We start from the raw sequence: 21,670 nt of genomic DNA, 5'->3' as shown, positions 1-21,670 counted from the left end.
GGCACATTATTTTATAGTAATAAAAATTAAACTTTAACCCCCCCCCAAATGTTGTGTCTCAATAGTTGTTTTGAAAACAAAATGGGAGGGAGGAGGATGAGGGGTCATAAAAAAAAGAAAACACACACACACACACACGTATACAGAAAATAAAACAACCAAAAGTATTGTAATAAGGAAAGGAGATCCGAGATCCCCAAGAGTGATGAGAGGGCATGTTGTCCACAGTGGCATTTTGTATCTTTGTTTGATGTTTTGCTGGTGGTTGTGTGTAGCAGGAATGACTAGTTCATCTGAATGTATGTAATGCTGAACCTGATAACATTAAAGCATTTTAGTAATCTGGGACTAAGACTCTACTTGAAATTTATTTTTATTACTACTAAGAAAACAGCTACTTAATCATATTAAAGTAGAAAATCTGGGAGGGGTGCTGGAGGCAAAAGCAAAATACAGCAAGGATAACATACCTTAAACCTTAATGCCTAGCCCAAGTCACTAGGTAGGAAAATGGAGACTGTGGTGTGGACTCTTTCCTATAGGAATTTGAAGCTAAGAAAGATCACAGTTGTAGTGTTGTACTGTATGTATTAAACCTTCTGATAGTGTTAGAAATATCTCTCTGGAAAGCTAAAACTCTCTGCCCTACATCTTTTATTCTTGATAGTTTTTGGCATCCCCAAATGGTTTTTCCTGGAGTGATGTATTTCAGTTCTCAATTAGCTCATTGAAAGAACACCTACTCCTTAAAGGGAAAATCTGCTTTGTAAGGCTTTGTGCTGTGAGATTGAAAGTTATATTTGGAAGGTTTCCATAGGGGTTTTCTTACTGGAAGAGTCATTGTCTGCTGTCGTCTTACTTTGTTGTAGATTTTTATGATCAAAAACTGAGCTTAGATTTTCATATGTCCAAAAGTTGTTTACATGTTTATACTTAAAAAGTTTGCCTTTAAAAGTCTCATGAAGATCATTATTCAAGGGCTAGATGTCTATGTATTTTGCTAATTTTTTTATAATGACCAGGGTTCATTTCAGGATTCCACATGGGATCTAAATAGCCTCATTGGTGCATAAATGAATAAAAACGGGTATAGACACCATTTTCTGATATTCAAAAGTACTTAAAGTACCCATGGCTTCCGGGTTTGCCTGCAGTCCCAATGGGGGTTGTTTCTTCAAATTCTAGTACTTCTTCAGTCCTTTGTTCTGTTGGTAGCTGCCCAGGCCCTTTGCTAGCTCTGCAGTAACACTTTATTGCAGTATTAAAGGAGGACTATCTTACAAAGAGAAGCCAGAGAGCTATAGTTACCTTCTTAGTTTGCTAAAGGACTACATTCCCCTTTTGTGGCCCTTTATTTTTCTCTTGCCTTTTTTTCCCCTAAAGTGGTATTACATGCACCACTCAGAAATTTAAACTACCCTATGCTCGGTAAGGCTGAGTTCTTTCCTTTAATCAGTGTATTTTTGAGCTGTAATGAATAAATCTGGTTGGAATCACCAAAGTCAAATTTTTATCCTGATTAGTTGCTGGATCACATGTTCATAACCAGCTGGTTTTTTCAAACTGTACGTTCCTTTTGCAAGGGCTGATGGTAAACCTTGCTATATTTTCCAAGCCAAGAGGCCATTGGATAAGCATCTGAGTTTAGAGTATCCTGGCCTCTTCTTGATTGGGCGTATCACTGTCCTTTAATCACGCTAGAAGGTATACTTAAGCTTTTTCAGATAGTCCTTCTTTAAACCTGCAGGATCACAAGTAATCTTTTTAATTTTCTTGTGTCCGTCCGTCTTTAATTTCTCCAGATACTGCAGGCAAACAGCTCGCCGAGGTGTCCCATGGGGGTTTAAAAGCCGCATCGAATGCAGTTGAATTAGCGCCCGTGGCGCAATCCCGCGGCCTGAAATGAACCCTGCGAGGCTGTGTATCAGAGGGTATGTTGTTGACTATTGGCCTATTTTCCTATTGGGCAAGTTATTCGGTCATAATGGAGATGGGGGCAGAGCTGACCGAGGCTGTGCAAGAAGACTGGTTTTTCTAGGAGCTATCTTTGGGGCAGACATCAGCTCTCCTTGGCCCAAAAGAGTGCCCTTCTGACTTCTGATCCTGATGGCATGGCCCACACTCAGGAAATGTTCTTCCCTGAGATTTTCTTCTATTGTGCCAGAATTTCTGTTTAGAATTCTTTATCTTGCCTTTGTTCAGGCTTCATCTGTATACATGTATTAATCTAATTAAAGCACACGTGGTGAGCATTCCCTTTACTTTGTTTATGGAATTTTCCAGCATAGTAGTTTGGATGAACAGGTCGCCTGGTTTTTGAGTGCTTTCTGTCCTCAGAATGGATTATGACATGAATTTTTATAGGTCTTTTGTTTGGTGTCTTCCATCTTGATGTAATGCACATATGCCCTGTGTTTGTGATAGAATATTCAGAAGTAAGCAAAACCAAGGAGCAGCCTGTCCTTTTTTCTGAAGGAGAGTGATTTTTATTTATGGTGGTAATGGGATGGTATATTATTCTAGTGTTTTGGGGAACCTTTGTATAAAGCAGAGTTTAACTTAGATGCAGAAAAACATGGAGTAAGATCCCTTCCGCAGTGGCACTAACCAAATTTTTGACTGATGTAGTATAAGAAAACCTTCAGTCCTGTTGAACTGAAAGACATAATTGCTAGAAGAAAGTCTATGTGGTTGTAGCAGCAGCTGGGTGCTATTAGTAGTAACAGTAGTAAAGCAGACATTTGACTCCAGTATAGGATAGAAGAAAAAGAACATTTTTAAAAGCTGATATTCTACTTGGTGACCAAGAACTTTAAAGATTAGATTCAACATCTTAATTTTAGTTTGAGTGTTGTTTCATTTTGTCTGGCAAGGTTTGCCTTCACTGCCTGATCTGTGAAATATTTATACCATGGTGATGTCTTTCCTTCCCAGACCTCAGAATATATTATTCAAGCTTACAAATATGGTGCATTTGAGAAGATCCCAGAGTTTATCGCTTTTAGGAACAGGCTGAATAATTCTCTTCATTTTGCACAAGTCCGTACTGAACGGATGTTGTTAGACCTTCTACTTGAAGCAAATATGTAAGTATTGCACAAGAGCTAATAAGGAAATAAGGGTTTAGAGCAGATGCTGAGAGCCACTAATAGGTCTCATGGGTGTCATCAGTGGGCTTACGCTAAGGAAGAATAGGGGGAAAAAAGAAAAATTAGGAAGGGACAGGGAAGAAAGGGGAAGGTGCCTGTCATGGGGAGTGATAAAGAGTACAGCCTGCACCATCCCAGGTTCCAGACAGAAGCCAGCTAGGCCATGGCCATTATCCCTGGTCCATATTGTGTTTACAAGGTTACCCACATCCTGCAAACATGGGATTTCAGGAATTAATGCTGGTGAACTTTACTTTGGTTGGGCCTCCACATGCATTTCTCTTGCCGTGTAGCAGGCCAGTATTATCAGGGCTTGGTTCTGTTTCACCTTATATGAGCTTTTACTTGTTAATAAAGCCTTCTTTTCTTCCTTTGCTCTTCTTTCCTTTTCTCTCTTTCTAGTAAAACAAAGTCCTGGCTAATATGTTTTCATGGCTATTTTACTATTGAACAATACTTAAATAAATTTTCTATATCACAGAACAGCCAGCTTAGCAGAAAGTATAAAGTCAATGAATCTTCGGCCAGAAGAAGATGACATTCCATGGGAAGCCTTGCGAGACAACAGAGACTTAAATGTTTTCTTTAGCTGGGATCCAAAAGACAGGTAACTGAAATTTAACCCCAAGCAATTTATTGTTAAAGAATTATGATAAATTTAAGAGTTTTAAAATTGCATGTATATATAAATATATAATATATATAATATAAATATAAATAATAAAATATGTTAAAATATTTAATGAATATATATATATGTATATGTGTGTGTGTGTGTATATATATATATATAAAATAACAAGTTTGTTGTAGGGATCAGAAAATACAGATAAGCCAAAGGAAGAAAATAAACCTCATCCATATGTTGAGATTCCTGGTTAATCTAAAAGTTAGATCCTCCTTCATAGAGTACATGAAACAGATTGCAGATGGATTAAAGATTCTATGTTAAAACTTAGAAATTCTAGAAGAAAATATAAAAAACATTTTTAAATGGTTGGGAAGGCCTTTCTTAGCATTATACCAGATCTGGAAACAAAAGATTTGACCTCTGTAAAAATTAGCCTTCTATATAGAAATAAATTTATTAACAAGTTCTAGAGGTATCCGGTAAATTGGTAAATTTCTTCATATATATTAATATCCTTCATATATACAGAGAACTCAATAAATCAGTAAGAAGATAACTAAAAAACAAATGAGGCAAAGGGTTTAACAGGAAGTTCAAAGAAATGCAGTTTACAGCAATAAAGATTTGTTTTTTAATCTATTGGACAAAGATTTAGACTATCTGATAAAAAAGATTAATCCTTATTCTCAGCAGGATTATGGGAAAATGGTTGTTGTGCACTTATATGGCAGTAAAACTTTATATAACCTTCCTATAGGGAATTTCAGTGATAGGTATCAACACTGAATTATAAGTACCATTTTATGCAGCAGATCCACTTCTAGGAAAGTGAAAACTAAGGAAATAAGTACATGAGCATGCAGAAACATGTATATGAGGTAGTTCTGAGTATGCTGTGATTTGGGGGTTGCCACGACCACATTCAGTGATTTGCTAGGACTCGTGGGACTGAGCATGTAGTCATACCCACAGCTAAGGTTTATTGTAACAGAAGGATATGTGACAGGAAAAGCCAAAGAAAAAGACAGAGGTGCAGTATGGAGAACTCCATGCACTGACTTCCAGTGTTCTCTCCTTGCTAGGAAGGAACATCCTGAGCGTGCTCCTTTCTCCAGCAGCAAAAAATGCAGTTAACGTGTGCAATATTTCTGCCCAGAGAAGCCCATTAGAGATTTGGTGCCCAAGGTTTTTATCAGCAGGTTACAGAGGCACCCTCTGTCTAGCTTGTACCGACATTCCAGACTCCCAGAAGGAAAGCACTGTTCACCCTAAACCACATGGTTTGTACAAATAGTCTAGGCACAGTGAGCCACTGTTACATTGAGGGAATGGTTGGTGTTGCAGGTTCCCAGACATCAGCCAAGGATCAACCTTGCAAGCAGGCCCTTCTAAAGACAATAGCCTTAGGCTTGCTATGTTAACTCTTTTCTGCATATACTATCATAAAAAGATGCAATTTATGAAATAGTATAAACACTGTGAACCCATTTTATTTGTTTAAAATATATTAAGTTATGTAAATATTTTTAGTTAAATTTTGTACATCTGTATTGCAAAAGTCTGAAAGAATCTGTATCAAGCCTGTTAATATTGTGGGTTCTTGGTTATCAGGACACATTTTCCTTCCCTTTTTTTTTTTTTTTAACTTTTCTGTCTTTTGAAATTTTTATGTTATATGTTTTATCATCAAAAAAAATAAGTCTCAGTTAAGGGGAAAATGACCTGTTAGGTAGGTTATCATTCCCATTTTATGGATACCAAAACAATTGGTTGATCCAAGATCATTCAGCTGTTAAATGAAAACTGAGACTGTTCAAAGGTGCCTTGACTGATGAAAGTGAACTTTGAAAGATTTAAAGGCAATACAAATAAAATAGATGGTTTGGGGATGTTTCTTTTTAAGGGATGTTTCTGAAGAAGATAAGAAACTTTCCTTGGAGGAGGAGACAATGTGGTTAAGAATCCGTTCCTTAACCTTGAGGCTGATCAGTGGACTCTCAAGTCTTAACCACTCTGTGGAGCCAAAGAACTCAGAGAAGACCACTGAGAATGGTGTATCCTCCCGGATTGATATTCTCCGTTTGCTCCTTCAACAGCTGGAAGTGGCCCTGGAGACAGGAAAGCGATTTATTGAGAGGGAAATTAAGGTACCACCAATGTATATTTACCATCAAAGCTGCAATAAGCTGTACTGTCTTTTTGAAAATAGGAATTGGGTGATGGGTGAGTAGTAAAGAACAGTATTTTGTCCCATCTACAAGAAAAAGATCAACTTTTTAAATTTGGAGAATTGCAGAGGCTTCCTCAATATCCAAACTGGGTAGTGAAGAAAAGCAAAATTGCTTTTTTTTGTGATGGTAAATTTTAAATAGTTATCAACAAACTAATACAGCATTTCTGTTTTCATTGTAATGATTTGGTTATTATTAGTTTGCTGATGAGTGATTTGTAACTTAATCACAGAGACAGATTTTTATCCAGTAGTTACCGTTCTTTGTTTACTTATTTTATATTTTATGGATTTAAATGTCAACGGATAAAAAGAACATCGCTTTTTTTTTTTCCCCTTTTCTAGTATCCTTTCCTTGGTCCTGTACCTACCAGAATGGCTGGATTCTTCAATTCTGGTTGTTCTCAGTGTCAGACCAGCTCTTTTTATCTTGTTAGTGATATTTATGAGCTAGACACCAATGGTTTAGGTAAGTATATACTTGCATGAGCATATTTACTGGGTCTTTGTAACTGAAAACTTAATAAATGCAACAAAATATCTATAACTTCATATATTTGGGAAAATTTGGAAGAGATGGGAGCTGGAAGTTGTTCTGGAATGTCTGGTTTAATATACGAGAAAGTGCATTCACAGGTTACAAAATAATATTTTAGAAGCTTAAGTCCTTTCCATATTTAAAATCATTTGGAGGGGCCAAAAGTTAAAGAAATCCTTGATTTGTTGAAATATTATTGGATTTCAGATTTAATTCTTTACTTAAAAATGAAGGCCTAAACTTTCTAGAGAAGAAATTTTTTTTTTAAGCTCTCAACCCAGTGAGAATCGCAAATACCATATAGGCTGTGTTTTTTTGTTTGTGTTTTGTGTTTCCTAAGTCATATTTGTAGACCTTGTCATTTAGACTATTTGAAATACATAGATTCCTAGTCCTTCTAGAGAATTTTAGGGAGTGCTTTTGGAAGAAAGGTTATTATTACCTTTCTTTTCTTTTTCTCTTTCTTTTTCTCCTTCCTTTTCCTTTTCCTGTCTTTCATCTTTCTTTCTGCTCTCAGTAATGGAATTTACATGCCTGTGGGTGTTAAGAGAAAAGAAAATGTCGTTGCACATGCATTGCTTCCAGGTATTGGTCTTGCTTCTTTATCTTACTAAAAAAAGGAATTGAAAGTTTTTCATTGTTTTTCAATTTTAGAGGATACAGTGGAGATCCAAGAGCGAGTAGAGAATAGTCTTAAGTCTTTACTAGAACAATTAAAAGGTACGTATCCTTACTGTGGATTCCCATATAGTACCTGATTGTCTGACAGTAGCTCATTTTTAAATAGAAACTTGAAAAGGATTTGAAAATAATAATGCACGCTTTTGGTATTTTTAAAGACTTGTTTCTAACTTTAAAAAGTTTTGATTACAAAAGTAGTAGTAACCTGTTATAAAATGGTACACAGATGGGTGTGATCTTTTCCGGTCTCCCAGCTCCATTCCCCCAGAGGTAAGTGAGTGTGTGCTGCTGACACTTTGGAGTCCATATTTCAAGATACTACCTAAACTTAGTCATAGATGTACTAATGGAAAAATGTAGTTCTGGTTTTTTTTGCTTTTGTTTTTGTTTTTGTTTTTTATGAAAAAGTATAATATGTGCTTTTCTGGTTTTACTTTTGTTGTTATATTGGACATCTTAAGCATGCCAGTTATTTAAATACACCCCCATTTGTTTTACGGGCTGCATACTATTCCACAGTATTGTATCAGTGTCCCAGATTTATTTATGTACTCTGAGTACATAATATATTATGTATAACAGTGCTGAAATAAACATCTTGGTACACAATTGTTTGGGTGCTTACTTGAGTTTTTCTTTGGGATTAAATTCCTAGAAATGAAATTGTTTCATAAACGGCATTTCAAATCTATAAGTATCTTTCTTTTCAGGAGCCTAACAGTCTTTTATTTTATTGTTCAAATGAAGACAAAATTAAAAGATGATTAAGATTATGAGAATAAAACATGGTATTTGTTATGAAGGTGGAATTCTACCATGCATCTTGATCTTTTAGTACATAATGGCACAAGTTCTTCTGAATCATCCACTTGAAGTCTTAATTTTATTGTGCCAATGGCCTATCAATGAAAAGGCTTAGCTAGTGTTTAGAGCCTGGAATATATAATTTATAAGTCTACTTTTTATGTTTTGAAAACAATAGAGCAGTAGTCATGTGTCCTTTTAAAGAGCTTAAAATAGATAGGCTTTGGTGTTTGGTTCATTGGGGTGGAGGAACTTTCTGGATTAAGCCTTTATATTTGCTTATTCTTTATTAGATTGTGCATTGTGTTCCTAAAAATAACGTTGAAACAAAAGCTGAATAAAACCATAAAATATTTTTGTTTTCAGATGTCTTCAGTAAATGTAAAGGTGATCTCTTAGAAGTTAAAGGTGGTAACTTGAAAACACATCCTACTCTTTTAGAAAATTTAGTCTTCTTTGTTGAGGTATGTGTTTGTTCTCTTCCTGAAAAACTCAATTTTCCTTAATTGTATGCAAGATTAATTTTTCAGAAAGGAACAGGTAATAGGTATCTTATACCTGGGAATTTAATCCCCCATCCCTGCCTATTGTTAATTGAAAAGCAATTTAAATTTTCTGAACTAACTCCTTCCAAGAATATCAAGAAGATTTCTTTTCATAATGCTAGGGTAAACTTCTTGAAATTTGCTGTACTAATCTCTAAAAATTCCTCGGATTCATTCCAAATCTAGCTGTTTTCTGTTCATTCTCCTTTTTGACTTAACTATTATGTAGTTTAAGTTAATTCCACCAGCTTTTTAAATTTCACTAATGACCGACATTCTGCATTATGAAGGAGAATCCAAGAGCTGTTGTAGCAAAGTTCTCTCTTTTTCAGCCAGAGAGAAAAAGAGGAGGATCATAAACACTCATAACCCATTATATTTTTTCCTTTTCTTTCTGATACATGTTTATTTACTTTTCTTCCCTACTAGTGTGTAAGCTTCCTGAGGGCAGGATTCTCTGTTTTGGTGACTGGTACATTGAAATGCCTAAGAGATAATGAATGAATGAACGAATGAATGAATGAGAAAGAATTGCATGTATATGTACATGTACACACTGTGTAAACAGAAGATGTGTAAACACCTAACTTAATACAAAGGAGAATATGTGCTGACCAACCTGGGAGATTTCTTCATATATAAGTTAAGGTTTGCAGATGAGACAGTTTCTTACCTGGATGGAGAGGTGGATGGGGAGAAGCATTTTGTAAGGAACCTTTGGATTCCATGCCTAGGAATTTGGACCCTTTAACTTCAGTGAAAAGGATGTCATGGAAGGGAAAGGAAATTGGACGGAGTGGAGAGTGGGTTTAGAGCTGGGAAAGCCAGGGGAAAAAAAAGATCTAAATTATTACAGAATTCTGAGCAGGAGATGAGGAAGACCTGGATCAATGTGATCCTGGAAATTGGAGAGTGGAGACTTAGAAGAGAAATGGAAGGAATGTGCATAGAAGAACTGCACAGAATTTGTTTAGTCCATAATCTTTGTTCCTCATAGATACCTTGAGTGTAATCCTTATAGATGAATTTGCAATTTTTCCTTTTTCAGACTATTTCTATTATCCTTTGGGTGTCCAGTTACTGTGAGAGTGTCCTACGACCATACAAGTTAAATTTACAGAAAAAGAAGAAGAAGAAAAAAGAAACCAGCATCATCATGGTAAAACACAAGTGACAGTCTGGCCACATGCTCCTTTTTCTTTTCACTGTTTTCCTGCATGGTGTAAGAGACCTTAGGATCCTATATGCATTCATTCTCTCTCCTTAACTTAAAAAAAAAATTATACACCTGCAGGAAAGCTGAAAGACTAGTATAATGACACCCAGATATCCTCACCTAGATTCACCACTTATTAACAATTTGCCACATTTGCTTTTTGTTTGATTCTAATTTTTAAAATATTATAAAATAGTGCCACTATTAAAGTATGGACAAATGACACCAGATGAGTTTATAATACGATCTTAGGCTATCTCCTAGGTCTGAGATTACTATATATATACAGGATTCCCCTGCTATCCAAAAGTACGGCATTCCTATGAAATCTTTTGTAAGCTAAAGTGGCATAAAGAGGAGAAGCTATTACTCTAGGCTACATCTTGCTGATGGATGCAGAAAATAAACTGAGATAAAGCACAGATGCTTACAGACAGTGCAAAGCGGTGGCGGCTTGGTGCTGAGTGTAGTTCCAGTGCCACTCTTGTTGCTAGGGGTGTGTGCTGCTTCCACAGTAGCTTGCTGCCCACCCTCCCCTCCCCAACCCCCTTTTTTTCCCCATTAAAAAAAAAATGCTCTTCGGGTTTTTTTTGGTTGACAAAAGCAGGTACTAATTAATGTAGGTCTTTCAAAAAAGCTAAGTGGCATAAAGCAAACTGTAGAAAAGCTGGGGATACTTGTATATATTTTTACATTTCCCAACAGTGTGGTGTGTCTGTATCCTTACCCACTGGATAGGCAAACATTGGTACTCCCTCTTTTTTAATTTGCATTAAAAGAACTCCATTGATGTTCAGCCTTCAAAGAAGACTTCTTGAGTGAAAAGCTAGTTGATTGGCTAGATTTCTTGTGTTTATCTGTTTTTAAAATTTATCTTATTGCTGGGATTTCTTTGATGTATTTTCTGTTCTGTTTTTGCCCCAACTTTTTTATTGTGGTAGTAGTATTTTTTCCATTGATATATTTTGAGCTATTGGGTTCTTAACATAACAGTGTTATTAATCCTTTTACCTACAAGATGCAGTTTTTTTCAGTTTGTCATTTGTCTTTTAACTTGAGTGATTTTTGGGGGGGTCAATATAGTAACTTTTTGAAAAACAAAGTTTTTTTTTTTTTTTTTAAATGGCTCCTAGGTTAGTATAATGTTTAGAAAAGCCTGTTCAATTTAAGATTGCAGAAGCCACCACCTAAATTCTCTTCTGGTGCTTTGATGGATTTTTTTTAAAATTAAGTATCTAAATCTATTCGGAATTTATTTTGGTATTTATTATTTTATTTATTTTATATTATCTCAGTACCATTCATCCACTTGAAACCACCATTTTGAAATGTCACCTTTTAAATTCTCTTATATTCTTTGCTCTATCTTGGGACTTGTTTCCTTTCATTCTTTGTTAATTATATACCACTATCATCTGGATTTAATGTAGCTTTATAATATATTCTAATATCTACTAGCTTAAGTTTCCCTTTTTTTCAGAATTCTCTTGGTTGTTGTCACCCATAATTTTTTTCATTAGAACTTAGAATTTCCATTTCTGTTATCAACATTAGAGAAAAATCTCAAAGACATAAAGAGAAGAAATGAAGTCCTGGTTCCTCTCATCTCCTTCAGTGTTCCAGGAGATTCCTAGTCTGAAGTTAATGACCAACTAAGATTATTTTTTTTTTTTTTTTACTGATTTTTCACCTCCAGTTCCCCAGAGCAAAATAAGACCTCATTGTATAAAAGTCATTGTTGCTGAATTAGCATTATGTGGTGGTTATTAAATTTACCTTGGTTTGAGAGACTGTCTTAATATACAAAACTATATTCATCCTTGTTATTATTAATAGAATTAAGTAATGCTATAGCATGAAATTAGTATAGCTTATGTGATATAAGCATGGGAAATATGTTTGACAATCTTTCAACTTTTTAAAAAATCTTTTTCTAGCCACCTGTCTTTACCAGTTTCCAAGACTATGTTACTGGGATTCAGACATTAATTTCCAATGTTGTGGATCATATTAAAGGGCTTGAAACACATCTAATTGCACTTAAACTTGAAGAACTTATTTTAGAAGACACTTCTCTCTCACTGGTAAGAGACTACATGGTAAGAGACTGACTGTAGGTGATCAGCACTAAGTTATGTAGATATGCAAATGTTCTTATCTTTATCACAAGGACAAGTTAATTTTGAATTTATCATTCTCTCCTTAGGACTTGGGATTATAAGGTGCCTGGCAGTAGTTTTTTGCTGTGTTATTAGTGGTAGGTTCTCCTCCTCCTTCATTCCCCACATCCCTACCCTAATCCCATTTTTGGGGTTGTTCTTTTACTGTGAAAACTACTGATGAATTGTTGAGGAATAGAATTAGTACTGTCCCCATTTTTTCCCTTTTTTCTTTTTTTTGTGAGGGTGGAGATAATTAGGTTGGTTGGTTGGTTTGTTTATAGAGGAGGTACTGGGGATTGAACCCAGCACCTTGTGCATGCTAAGCATGTGCTCTGCCACTTGAGCTGTATCTTCTCCCTAGTACTGTCCCTATTTTGAGAACCCGAGGAAACCAGCCAAACTTTTAAGATCCAGGGACAATCTCCTTGAGTGAGAACTTAACTTCTCCTGGATGGGCTAGATCCAATAACTGGAAAACTGCCAGCCCAGCAGTTGTCACTTCAAAAAGGAGAGATACTGAATATCAGAAATAATTAAGTCAGTAATAATTAGGCCAGAGCAAGACAGCCAAAAAGGAATGGAAGCAAGTATAGAATGAAAGGTACCAGTTGTTAGATTTCTCCTGATAATTATTTTAATTTGGTTTCTTAAAATTTTGCTGGCAAAATCCCTGTAAAGTCTTACCTTTAAAATGTGGATGCTTTTTAAAAAGTTAATTGAAAAATTGAACAAATGGTGTCAGGTGAGTTAACATGCCCCAGCCTGGAGTAGGCATAGGATTTTGTTAGAGGCCAGAAGGGCAATGGTGGAGCCACCTGTTTCTGGCTAGTTGTTCCAGTGATGAAACTCTGATCTTGAGGAAATGCTTTCCTTGAGTAGTTTGTCTGACCTAAGCCTCTGCTGAGGAGGGAGCTCATCCAGTAATCTGAAGGCAGCCATCATGCTAGCACAAGCCCTATACCCAGGCCCTCCTAGGGAAGGGAATGAATGGAATCTTGCTTGGCACACCAGCTTTAAGAGGTTATAAAACCTCTCTTTTGTAAAACTTCAACATGTTAGAGCTTTTAACAAGGGGTGTACTGTGTGTAGGGGCTCAGAGCATTTAAAATTTTCAAAGATAGATTAAAGAAAGAAAGCAGACATAATGACTAGAAGTTTGGTTTTAGCTAGTGAAGTCTTATATTCAGCTATTTTCCTATGTACATTAGAATGAATATAGACTTCAGTGGCTATTAGAAGTACTAATTGATGGATTATTAATTTAGTATTTTTGCCTTCCTTTTTTTAAGCCTTAGATTATTTTGGAAAGTAAAATATGCACGGGGGTAAAAAAAAAATTCAAAGAGTAAAGAAAGAATATACAGTAAAATGTCTCCTTCCCATTCTAACCCATTCCCTAGGTCGCTTTTCCAAGAATGAATTGCTGTTATCAATAATTCCTTGTGTACTCTTCCTGAGTTAGACATAATATACTTGTAGATGGGTTTTCTATGTCCCTCCTCCCACCTCTCTTGCCTTTAAACACAAATGATAGCATACTATACACACTGTTTTGTCTCTTGCTTTTTGTATTTGGTCTCTAGATCATATAAATACTTACCTACCGTGTTTTTTTAATTGCTCTGTAGTTTTTCGTTATTTCCTTAGAGACACAATGTATGTTTGTTACAAGAGAATTAGAAAGTAGAGAATAGTGCCTCCCAGTTCCCAGCCCCAAGGGAGTCCCAGTCCCACCAACCAGAGTCACACCCACCTCTCCCTCTTCCATATTCCCGTAACACATCTGTATCTGCCATTAGCCTTTATGACTTCCAGGCCCTGTGAAATAGGTACATCCCGGGCAGGATTCTGCCTTCTGCATGCCAAAAGGGGGGACACTTCCTGGTCCTTTTGGACCACTTTTACATACAAAGAAATCTGGTAATTTATAGTAGTAGATTTGTAGCTGTTTAACTTTTTACTTTTTAGACTAAACATAAACTCATTCTCTACTCCAACTCTCATGCCCTTTTGTGAATAGTAATAGAAAAATAAAAACTTAAAATTACAGTACCTATTTTGAAAAAAAGTCTTAAGGATTGCACACTTGAACAGGTGTCAGATTACTTCATGTGGTTGGGCTTTGTTGGGCATCTTTAAGATTGTCAGTAAGTAGATACTGATTTATTGAGCTCACTATTGTTGGGCTAAGTGCTTGTAGAAGTACAGTGATCAAAGACCTGGCTGTAGAGAGACTGGCTACAGAAAGATGCATATAGATTACTTACTAAGTTGGAGATACGATATAAGCACAGAAACCTGAGTGAGTCAAAAAGAGGCTCACTGGAAAGGGGACATTTGAGGATTAATAAATTTTCACCAGGCAAAGAGGAAGGGAGGAAAGGAATCTCAAGCAGAAGGAGGCACAGACAAAAAAATCACGGAAGCAGGAAAGTGAATTGTATGGGACTGTGAGTCATCTGACAGAGTCCGCGCACAGTAGCTCTGCTGTTGTTGAGATTGTTGAGTGGTTGTTCTTGTTAAAAGATCTGTCTGCCTCCTGAAATGAGGAATAAAATTTCTCGTTTTGGTTATTCTAGAGGTTATCCTTAACTCTGAGCTACTCTCTAGATTTTTCAAGACCTGGTTCTGTCCTCATCCTTTGACCTCAGGAAAGTCACTTAACCTCTTTGGGCCTCAATTTCTTTATTTGTAAAATGGAAATCATAATAATACTTCATAGGATTATAGTGAGGATTAAACAAAACAATAATGGCCTTATATTGCCTTATTTTGTTAAAGTCATAATACTGAGCGGCACTGGCTACCAAATGTAGGATCCATATAGTGCTGAGTACTTTCTTTTGGGTTAAAAAGAACATCTCTTCAATTCCATTTCCGTTGGGTTTACGTCTTTTTTTCTTTCCTTTCTTTCTAAACTTGAAACACCGTGGGCTTCTGGAGTACTACCGCCTTGTACTTGTTCTTTTGAACAACTGCATAGTATTCAAAATATGAATGCACCATAACTATTGGACATTTTAGGTTGTTTCTTTACATTTGCTTTTACATACAGTACTGAATAAAATGCATTTGTTGTACATGCCTTCTTATGCATATGTTGGGTGATAAAGTGTGCTTACCTGGTTTCTTTTGGGCTTTACAATACTGCTAACTTCATGTAAAACTAGCCAGTTTTCAACCAACCACCTTTGTGTGTTTGAACACTTCATCGCCTTTATTTTTTGTGGTCTCTGCCACAGATCAAGCATACGGCAAGTATTTAACTCACATATTTGAATAGCCTTAGGAAAACTTTGGTCTTTTTTAGTTGTTTGGCCTCTGGAACTTGTGGACTTTGTCATTATGGAGGGAGGTCTGTCAATATTGTAACTAGAAAAGGTGATACTGGTCAATTTGATGCCCTTTTAAAAAGTGACTGATAATATCTAGATTAATAATAAGTTTCTATATGAAAATGAATATCTGTATCTATATGCATGACTGGGATATGCTGTCCACCAGAAATTGACACATTGTAACTGACTATACTTCAATTAAAAATTGTTTTCTACTTTTATTTCCTGATGAATCTAATAATCAGAAATCTCCTTTTTTCTACTTTGTATAGCTCATAACAAAATAGTAGTGATTTTATGGCCAGTCTACTTAGTAATAATTTTCTAACTTGTTTCTTGATGAAAACTAGTAATCAGAAATCTCAGTTTTCCAACTTTATATCATTTATTAAAAGGTTACTTGAAAGAATAGTAATACTAAAGCAACAGGGTCTCAGTGAAAAATCACATGGAAAAATATACATCTGTGATGAGTTTAGCCTTCTTTGCATTTAATGAAATTGAAAATGACCCACTCTGTTCTGATGGAGCTTGCAGAGTGTCCAAAGGTAATGGTAATTTTAATTTATATCTGAGGAACTGTAATCTGGGGGAATGCTTTCTGACCAAGACTACTAATTCTTATCTCCTTTGTAGGAAGAGAGAAAATTTTCAAAGACTGTGCAAAGGAAGGTGCAGAGCAGTTACCTGCACTCTCTTCTGGAAATTGGGGAGCTGTTGAAAAAAAGACTTGAGACCACAAAGAAACTAAAAATTTAAGTTAGTGTGAACCACAGACACTGATAACTCTACAATAGAAAATGACATCATCTTCCCAGGCAAAAGCTACATCTGGTTGACCATCATTTTAATCCAGAACTTCCTCATAAAATGCATGAAGGACTTTGATCGTGAATTAATTTTTTAGGTATTAAATGTATACAACTGATTAAATTATTGTATATAAACCAGAAGCAGGACCCTCATCTGGGTTTGACCACTTTTTATACATGTTCATATGCATATGGCAGCCACAAGAGAACCCAACTTTTTCTCTTCCCTTCTATCACCAGAAACATCTGGTGGGGAGGAGGGGTCTATAAAAGCAGCAATAGAAATTAAGCGTAAAGCATCGACCTCAGAGCAGCTGAATTGCTCTACTGTTATAGCATAGGGCGTTTTGGTCTGCTCCTGGAGCCTTAGAAAGCAGAAATAGAGGGGGCCCGTGACTGGGAGCAGGCCTTCTTTCCACATTACCAGTTTAGTTTTGAGGCTTCCTCAGTTGCTTGGCTCCCACAGAACCCAAGGCAGGTACCCAAAGGGCCTCAGGTGAAACTTGGCATAAGCACCTGCCACTGAAGGGCGTCACTCAGAGGACCACAGGCCCTCATTTTTCAGCTTAATAGTCCCAAAGGCCGAGACCTCCCCATCTTAGCTCCTGTGAGAGTAAATCACAGATAGGCTTCAGTTAACTTGCAGCTGTTTGGAGGGAAAAGTAGTGCAGACCACTTGTAAGCCTGCTGAGGATTAGCTTGCTGTCTTTCATTTATATGGGAAAGATGCGAATCACTGTTTTAAAGAATAGAGGTGTACATAATTTATGCAGGCAAGTCTACTACCAATGTCATTGGTTTTGTGAGATATATATATATATATATATGTATATGCTTTTACATATATATGTCTGTTTTCAAGCATGTATACATGTATGTATACATGTATGTATACATGCTTGAAAATAAAGATTTAATACTTTAGTGTTTTTTAAGTAGGGGGTTTGAGAAGGAAGGAAGCAAAGAATATATTATGAAATTAACCTAGGTTTTAAGTTTTAGGCTGGCCAAAAAAAATGTTATCCATTGGGTTTGAGGTTCAGTTTACTTTTTTCAGACTTGAGAATTATACCAGGATGGTGTTTACATTGTTCGCCTGGAGCTCCCCAAGACTGCAGCTTCCAGAGGTTGGTCTGACAGAAAAGATAAACATTGCTCTTGAAAATGTTACAGTTTATACAGTTATTTTAGTAACTTTTATGTTTGAATCTGTGCTTCTGTTTTTGGTCTTTGTTACTCAGATACCATTAAAGTTAGTAATTCTGTAAAAACAAAGAAATGAATTTGATGAGGAAATTCAAGTGTCTGATGGAGGATTGGTCTCAAAGATCTTCAGGGTCCTTTCCAACTCACTTATCCAGTGAAATGTGATACTTTTTTCTTTTAAAGCAACCAAAAAAGAGCTTGGAAACTCTCTGTATGCAAAGCAATTGTATTTTGTTCCCATCACCTTGACTTTCTTAGATTCATAATTTGATATAATTAATAACTGTCTCAACTTCCAAGAAAACTTTGTTCAAAATTAATGAATTACCTGTTCAAAATAAGACTTGTTGGAAATCTTAGTCCATCCAGGAATTTGAAAAAACTAGTTTTGATGTAAGTTGGCAGCCACAACTATCACACCCCACCCTAAAAGGAAGAACTGCCTTGAACAAGATGAACTGAAAATTCTGATTCCAAATCTAATTTAATAACAATATATCATAACTTCATAAAACGATGGCCTATTTAAATGGAACTTTGTGTATGGGGGTAGGGATGTGTGTGTATGGCATGTGTTCTTAAAATGATGTTTCTTTGAATATCCAAAAATACTGTACATAGAAATAGAAATGCTCTTTGAAATAAGTCTATCAACTGACCATGATCAATCTAGCATATGTGTGCTCAGTAGGCTGGGCTTGGTCCTCAGGGACAGTGTGTGACTCCAGTGGTCTACCTAACTAGTCTCTTGCCTAGGGGCATCTGGGTCCTTTACTGGTTTTAGTGACAGATAATGTTACATCAAGGTTATGCTTCCTTTGTTACTTGTTGATTTTCCTACTAAATGTAGCATTTCAATTAGATCCAACCTCTTACATTTTGAGATAATTGTAAAAAAGAATGAAATTATGCAAAAATGGCCAATATCTTTTATTGATCTGTTCTTTTGGAAACTGTCATGCACTATAAATTGTGTACAGTTAATATATATATATATATATATATATATATATATATATATATATATATATATATATATATTCTTACATGAGTAAAAAAGCACCCTCTCCAGCAATTTTATGTCATTGGTATTTGAAGAGAATTCCCAAATAATTCATTGCTGCTGCTGCTGTTTTTGGTTTGTGTGGGTTTTTTGTTTTGTTTTGTTTTTGTGTGGTAAATTGATTATTTAAAAACAAAAAAAGGAAGAGAAAAACACGACTACTGTTTACAGACTGAAAAATTACTGCTTTTTATACTACTGAGATCCTAAGTTGACTCTCAAAAGCAAACATTTGGTTTAAATCACTTATCTGATACGGATAAAAGGTAGAGAAATTTTTAGTGTTCTCCACGTAATGGAAAATGTACAAATGCCTAGCTGTGTTGCCCATCAGTTTTGTATATTTTCATAATTTTAATTGTTCAAAATTGCATTATATTTTGCAATCACTATGTTCAATCTTGATTTGTCTTTCATTTTACCTTTTCATATAAAAAGGGGTTTCAATGTACCTACAGCCTTGTTACTGAAACTCTTCCTACTTTTTGATGTGATTTATTAATATGGGAAGTATATATTCTTCCTTCTTCAGAATTAAGTGAAGCATAGCAAATCTACTTTAAACTAGATGAATTAATTTTATAAACACTTTCATTTTGAGTTGGCATTTCTGCCTGGTTCATTCTTGTTCGGATTCCTAGAAGCCACAACCTTTTAAATGGTATAATTCATCCCAATTTTGTATTGTTACATTCTTCATCAAAATGGTAATATTTGTGAATTTAAAATTTTTATTCCAAGGCCACTAGACCGTTTGTTTAAAGTACTTTGTGTGCTAGCATTCATTAATTCAACATATATGTATTAAGCACTTATTTACTATGTGCCAGTTTCTGTTTTAGGCTCTGCCGATATAATGGTAAACAAGACTCTATAACCTAGTTAGTGAAGGAGGTGAGGGAAGAGACAATAAATACCAGTTTGTAATTAAGTCCTGACTAACGTAAATCAGCGTATGTGATAGGTGGGGTCATGAGAGGACCCCTTGAGTGGTGCCATCTGACCTGAATGATGAAGAGTCAGCCATGGAAAAAAAGGAACACAAGTGCAAAAGGCAGGAAAGTGCTGAGCCTGTTCCAGTGACTGAAAGAAAAGGCTCAGGTGCCTGGGACTCAGTGAAAGGAGTGGCGGGGGATGGATTAGGACAGAAGGCAGAGTAGGGATTAGAACAGTCAGTCACGGTTTGTCACCAGGGGAAGGGAGATTTCCAAATTTAGGGGTAAGTTTAATCAGAGGACTTCAGACAGGCTGATGACATGATTTATCCAGGGGTATGTGAGCCCAGAGGTGGAGATCAAAAGTTTCTTCAGACACAGAACACAGAGGAAAGAGGAGCTGTGTATTTTTCCTTTTTGTCCTGTGATAATTAATGGCCTTATCTGAGCCCTGAAAAAGTTAAGTTTTTGCCTGCCTCTTCAGTTATGAATTAACTCCACTCCAGTATTCCTTTTTTCCTTTAACAAAAGGTGGACACTGCCATTTCCAGCTTTCCCCGAAAGGCGGGCTCAGGTTTATACTTTTTCACATTCCTTGTTTTTGGGATGCTGTCACTGCCTCAATGCAGACATGTATTTCATAGTAGCAAGTAGAGGATAAGCAACCATGTGCCAAATGCTTATAAAAATTATTTGTGGGATACCTACAGCAGTTTAAGCTTGAGGAGCACACAGCTCGTTTTTGCACCCTCAGCTTCCATATATCTTAGTAAAAAGGGGCCCCAGATGATGTTTTTACGTATGAGAAAAAGAGTTACTGGAGATACGGCTACTAAGACCATCCATCCAGTGGGGTAGTGATCTGGATAAAATTCAAACTCTTAAGCATTGATGAAATTAGCTAAAATGAAACAAACACCCCCCCCACACACACACACACATACACCATCTCATTCTTTGTCTTGATGGCCATGTTCAAATTCTCAGATTCTATCTTGGTTCCCTATTAAATAATTAATCTCTCCTGAAGCAATTCTAATGTTTTTGTTGTTGTTTGTGGCACCAATTACCAATGACTATTTGTAAATTAAAATTATTATTGGCATTATTTGAGGTAACATGCAGGTTCCTTAGAACAGGATTCTTCATGTCGGATCCAGGAGCTCATTTGCTTCAGTTTATCTGGAAATTCCCTTAAAATTGCATATTCTTGATCAATTCTAGGAAGCCAGTCAGTCCACAGCCTTCACTACATACTGATTAGTAGCATTTGAGTCACAACTTTAGTAACTAGATGCCAAGAAGTAGAGGAAAGGAATCCATGTGACGTGTTAGGGAAGATTTTTATGTAGCATATGCAAATCACTGCAGACTCTAAACTAGAAACAGGGCTCATCTTTAATGGAAAATATTTGATGCAAAGAGCCTCTAATGCATGATAATCTAGTCCTGCCCAATAGCCCATTTCTTCAATTCAAGACCTGAGGCTTATAAATTATGATACCCAGATGGATCCATCCAATGAAGTGCCCACAGATGTGCTGCCACCTTTCTTTCCTCTTAAAATTGAGAATCAAGATGAGACCACATTCAGGGACTGGATGCGAGTCGAGTTCTTTCCCTACCTGCCATTTGTCTTATTTCCACAAGACAGTGAATACGTAATTCTTTGGAAGTGACCCTGTTTTAGATAGATGAGAAAAAAACTAGAAGAGCTAAAGCAAGTTTACTAGTGAGAAGCATCCAAAAAGATCTTCCAGATTTTTCAGTTAGAATTGAAATGAGTAGGGGAAATACTGAAATTATTGGGCCTATTATACATAATAGTTACCCACTTGTCAAATGTTGAGTTATCTATGCTGGTTATGGGCAGGTGTTTAGGTCTGAACATCTTTTATCTAGTTGGTTTGAACTGTTAGCCTAAGGTGCCACAATTTTTTTGTTGTTCCATCCAATTCAATACATGGATTTTCCTGCATTTTTTGTTTCTGGTGATTTTAACTGCCCAATCTGGCTGAAGCAGAGCAATGTTAACAATTTAAGATTTTATTTGCCAACTCTGCTCAAATTTCTTTGTGTGGGTGTAATTAAACATGTTTTGGGAGCTGCAATTTGGTATTTTCAAATGGTTAAATAAGAAAGTGTGGATGTTACTGTGAAGCCTACCATTACAGGTAATTGTTCACTCTTAAGAGATCTGAAAGTCAGGACAGTGCTCTCCCTGCTCTGCTTTTTTAGTAGATGGTACTTACTGAGTAAATGACAATGACAAAGTGACTTAGATGGACAACAATCCCTTTTCAAAAAAACTTTCAAATTGGAAACCTCTTTAAAAAATCCAACTCTTGAAGAAAAAACCT

General features: G+C 36.1%; 1 protein-coding gene across 3 annotated transcripts in view; it reads left to right on the top strand.

The window, feature by feature from the left end:
- Nucleotides 1-19,141, top strand: part of NAA25 (N-alpha-acetyltransferase 25, NatB auxiliary subunit) — a 60,815-nt gene extending 41,674 nt beyond the window's left edge. For 2 of the 3 annotated variants that reach the window (XM_032471906.1, XM_032471905.1), the window contains 9 exons: nucleotides 2,935-3,086; nucleotides 3,631-3,756; nucleotides 5,684-5,927; nucleotides 6,356-6,479; nucleotides 7,203-7,268; nucleotides 8,400-8,497; nucleotides 9,627-9,737; nucleotides 11,732-11,893; nucleotides 15,931-19,141. In XM_032471906.1, the coding sequence (XP_032327797.1) occupies nucleotides 2,935-3,086; nucleotides 3,631-3,756; nucleotides 5,684-5,927; nucleotides 6,356-6,479; nucleotides 7,203-7,268; nucleotides 8,400-8,497; nucleotides 9,627-9,737; nucleotides 11,732-11,893; nucleotides 15,931-16,053 (1,206 nt within the window). In that variant the 3' untranslated portion in view covers nucleotides 16,054-19,141. The remainder of the gene's footprint in view (nucleotides 1-2,934; nucleotides 3,087-3,630; nucleotides 3,757-5,683; nucleotides 5,928-6,355; nucleotides 6,480-7,202; nucleotides 7,269-8,399; nucleotides 8,498-9,626; nucleotides 9,738-11,731; nucleotides 11,894-15,930) is intronic. The other variant, XM_006178093.3, reaches the window with a different exon arrangement.
- The last annotated feature ends 2,529 nt before the right edge of the window (nucleotides 19,142-21,670 follow it).

The sequence above is a fragment of the Camelus ferus genome, chromosome 32 (genome assembly GCF_009834535.1).
Source record: "Camelus ferus isolate YT-003-E chromosome 32, BCGSAC_Cfer_1.0, whole genome shotgun sequence".
In the NCBI taxonomy this organism is placed as follows: Eukaryota; Metazoa; Chordata; class Mammalia; order Artiodactyla; family Camelidae; genus Camelus; species Camelus ferus.
Note: the sequence above shows the minus strand (reverse complement) of the source record. Positions and strands in the feature narration are given on the sequence as shown.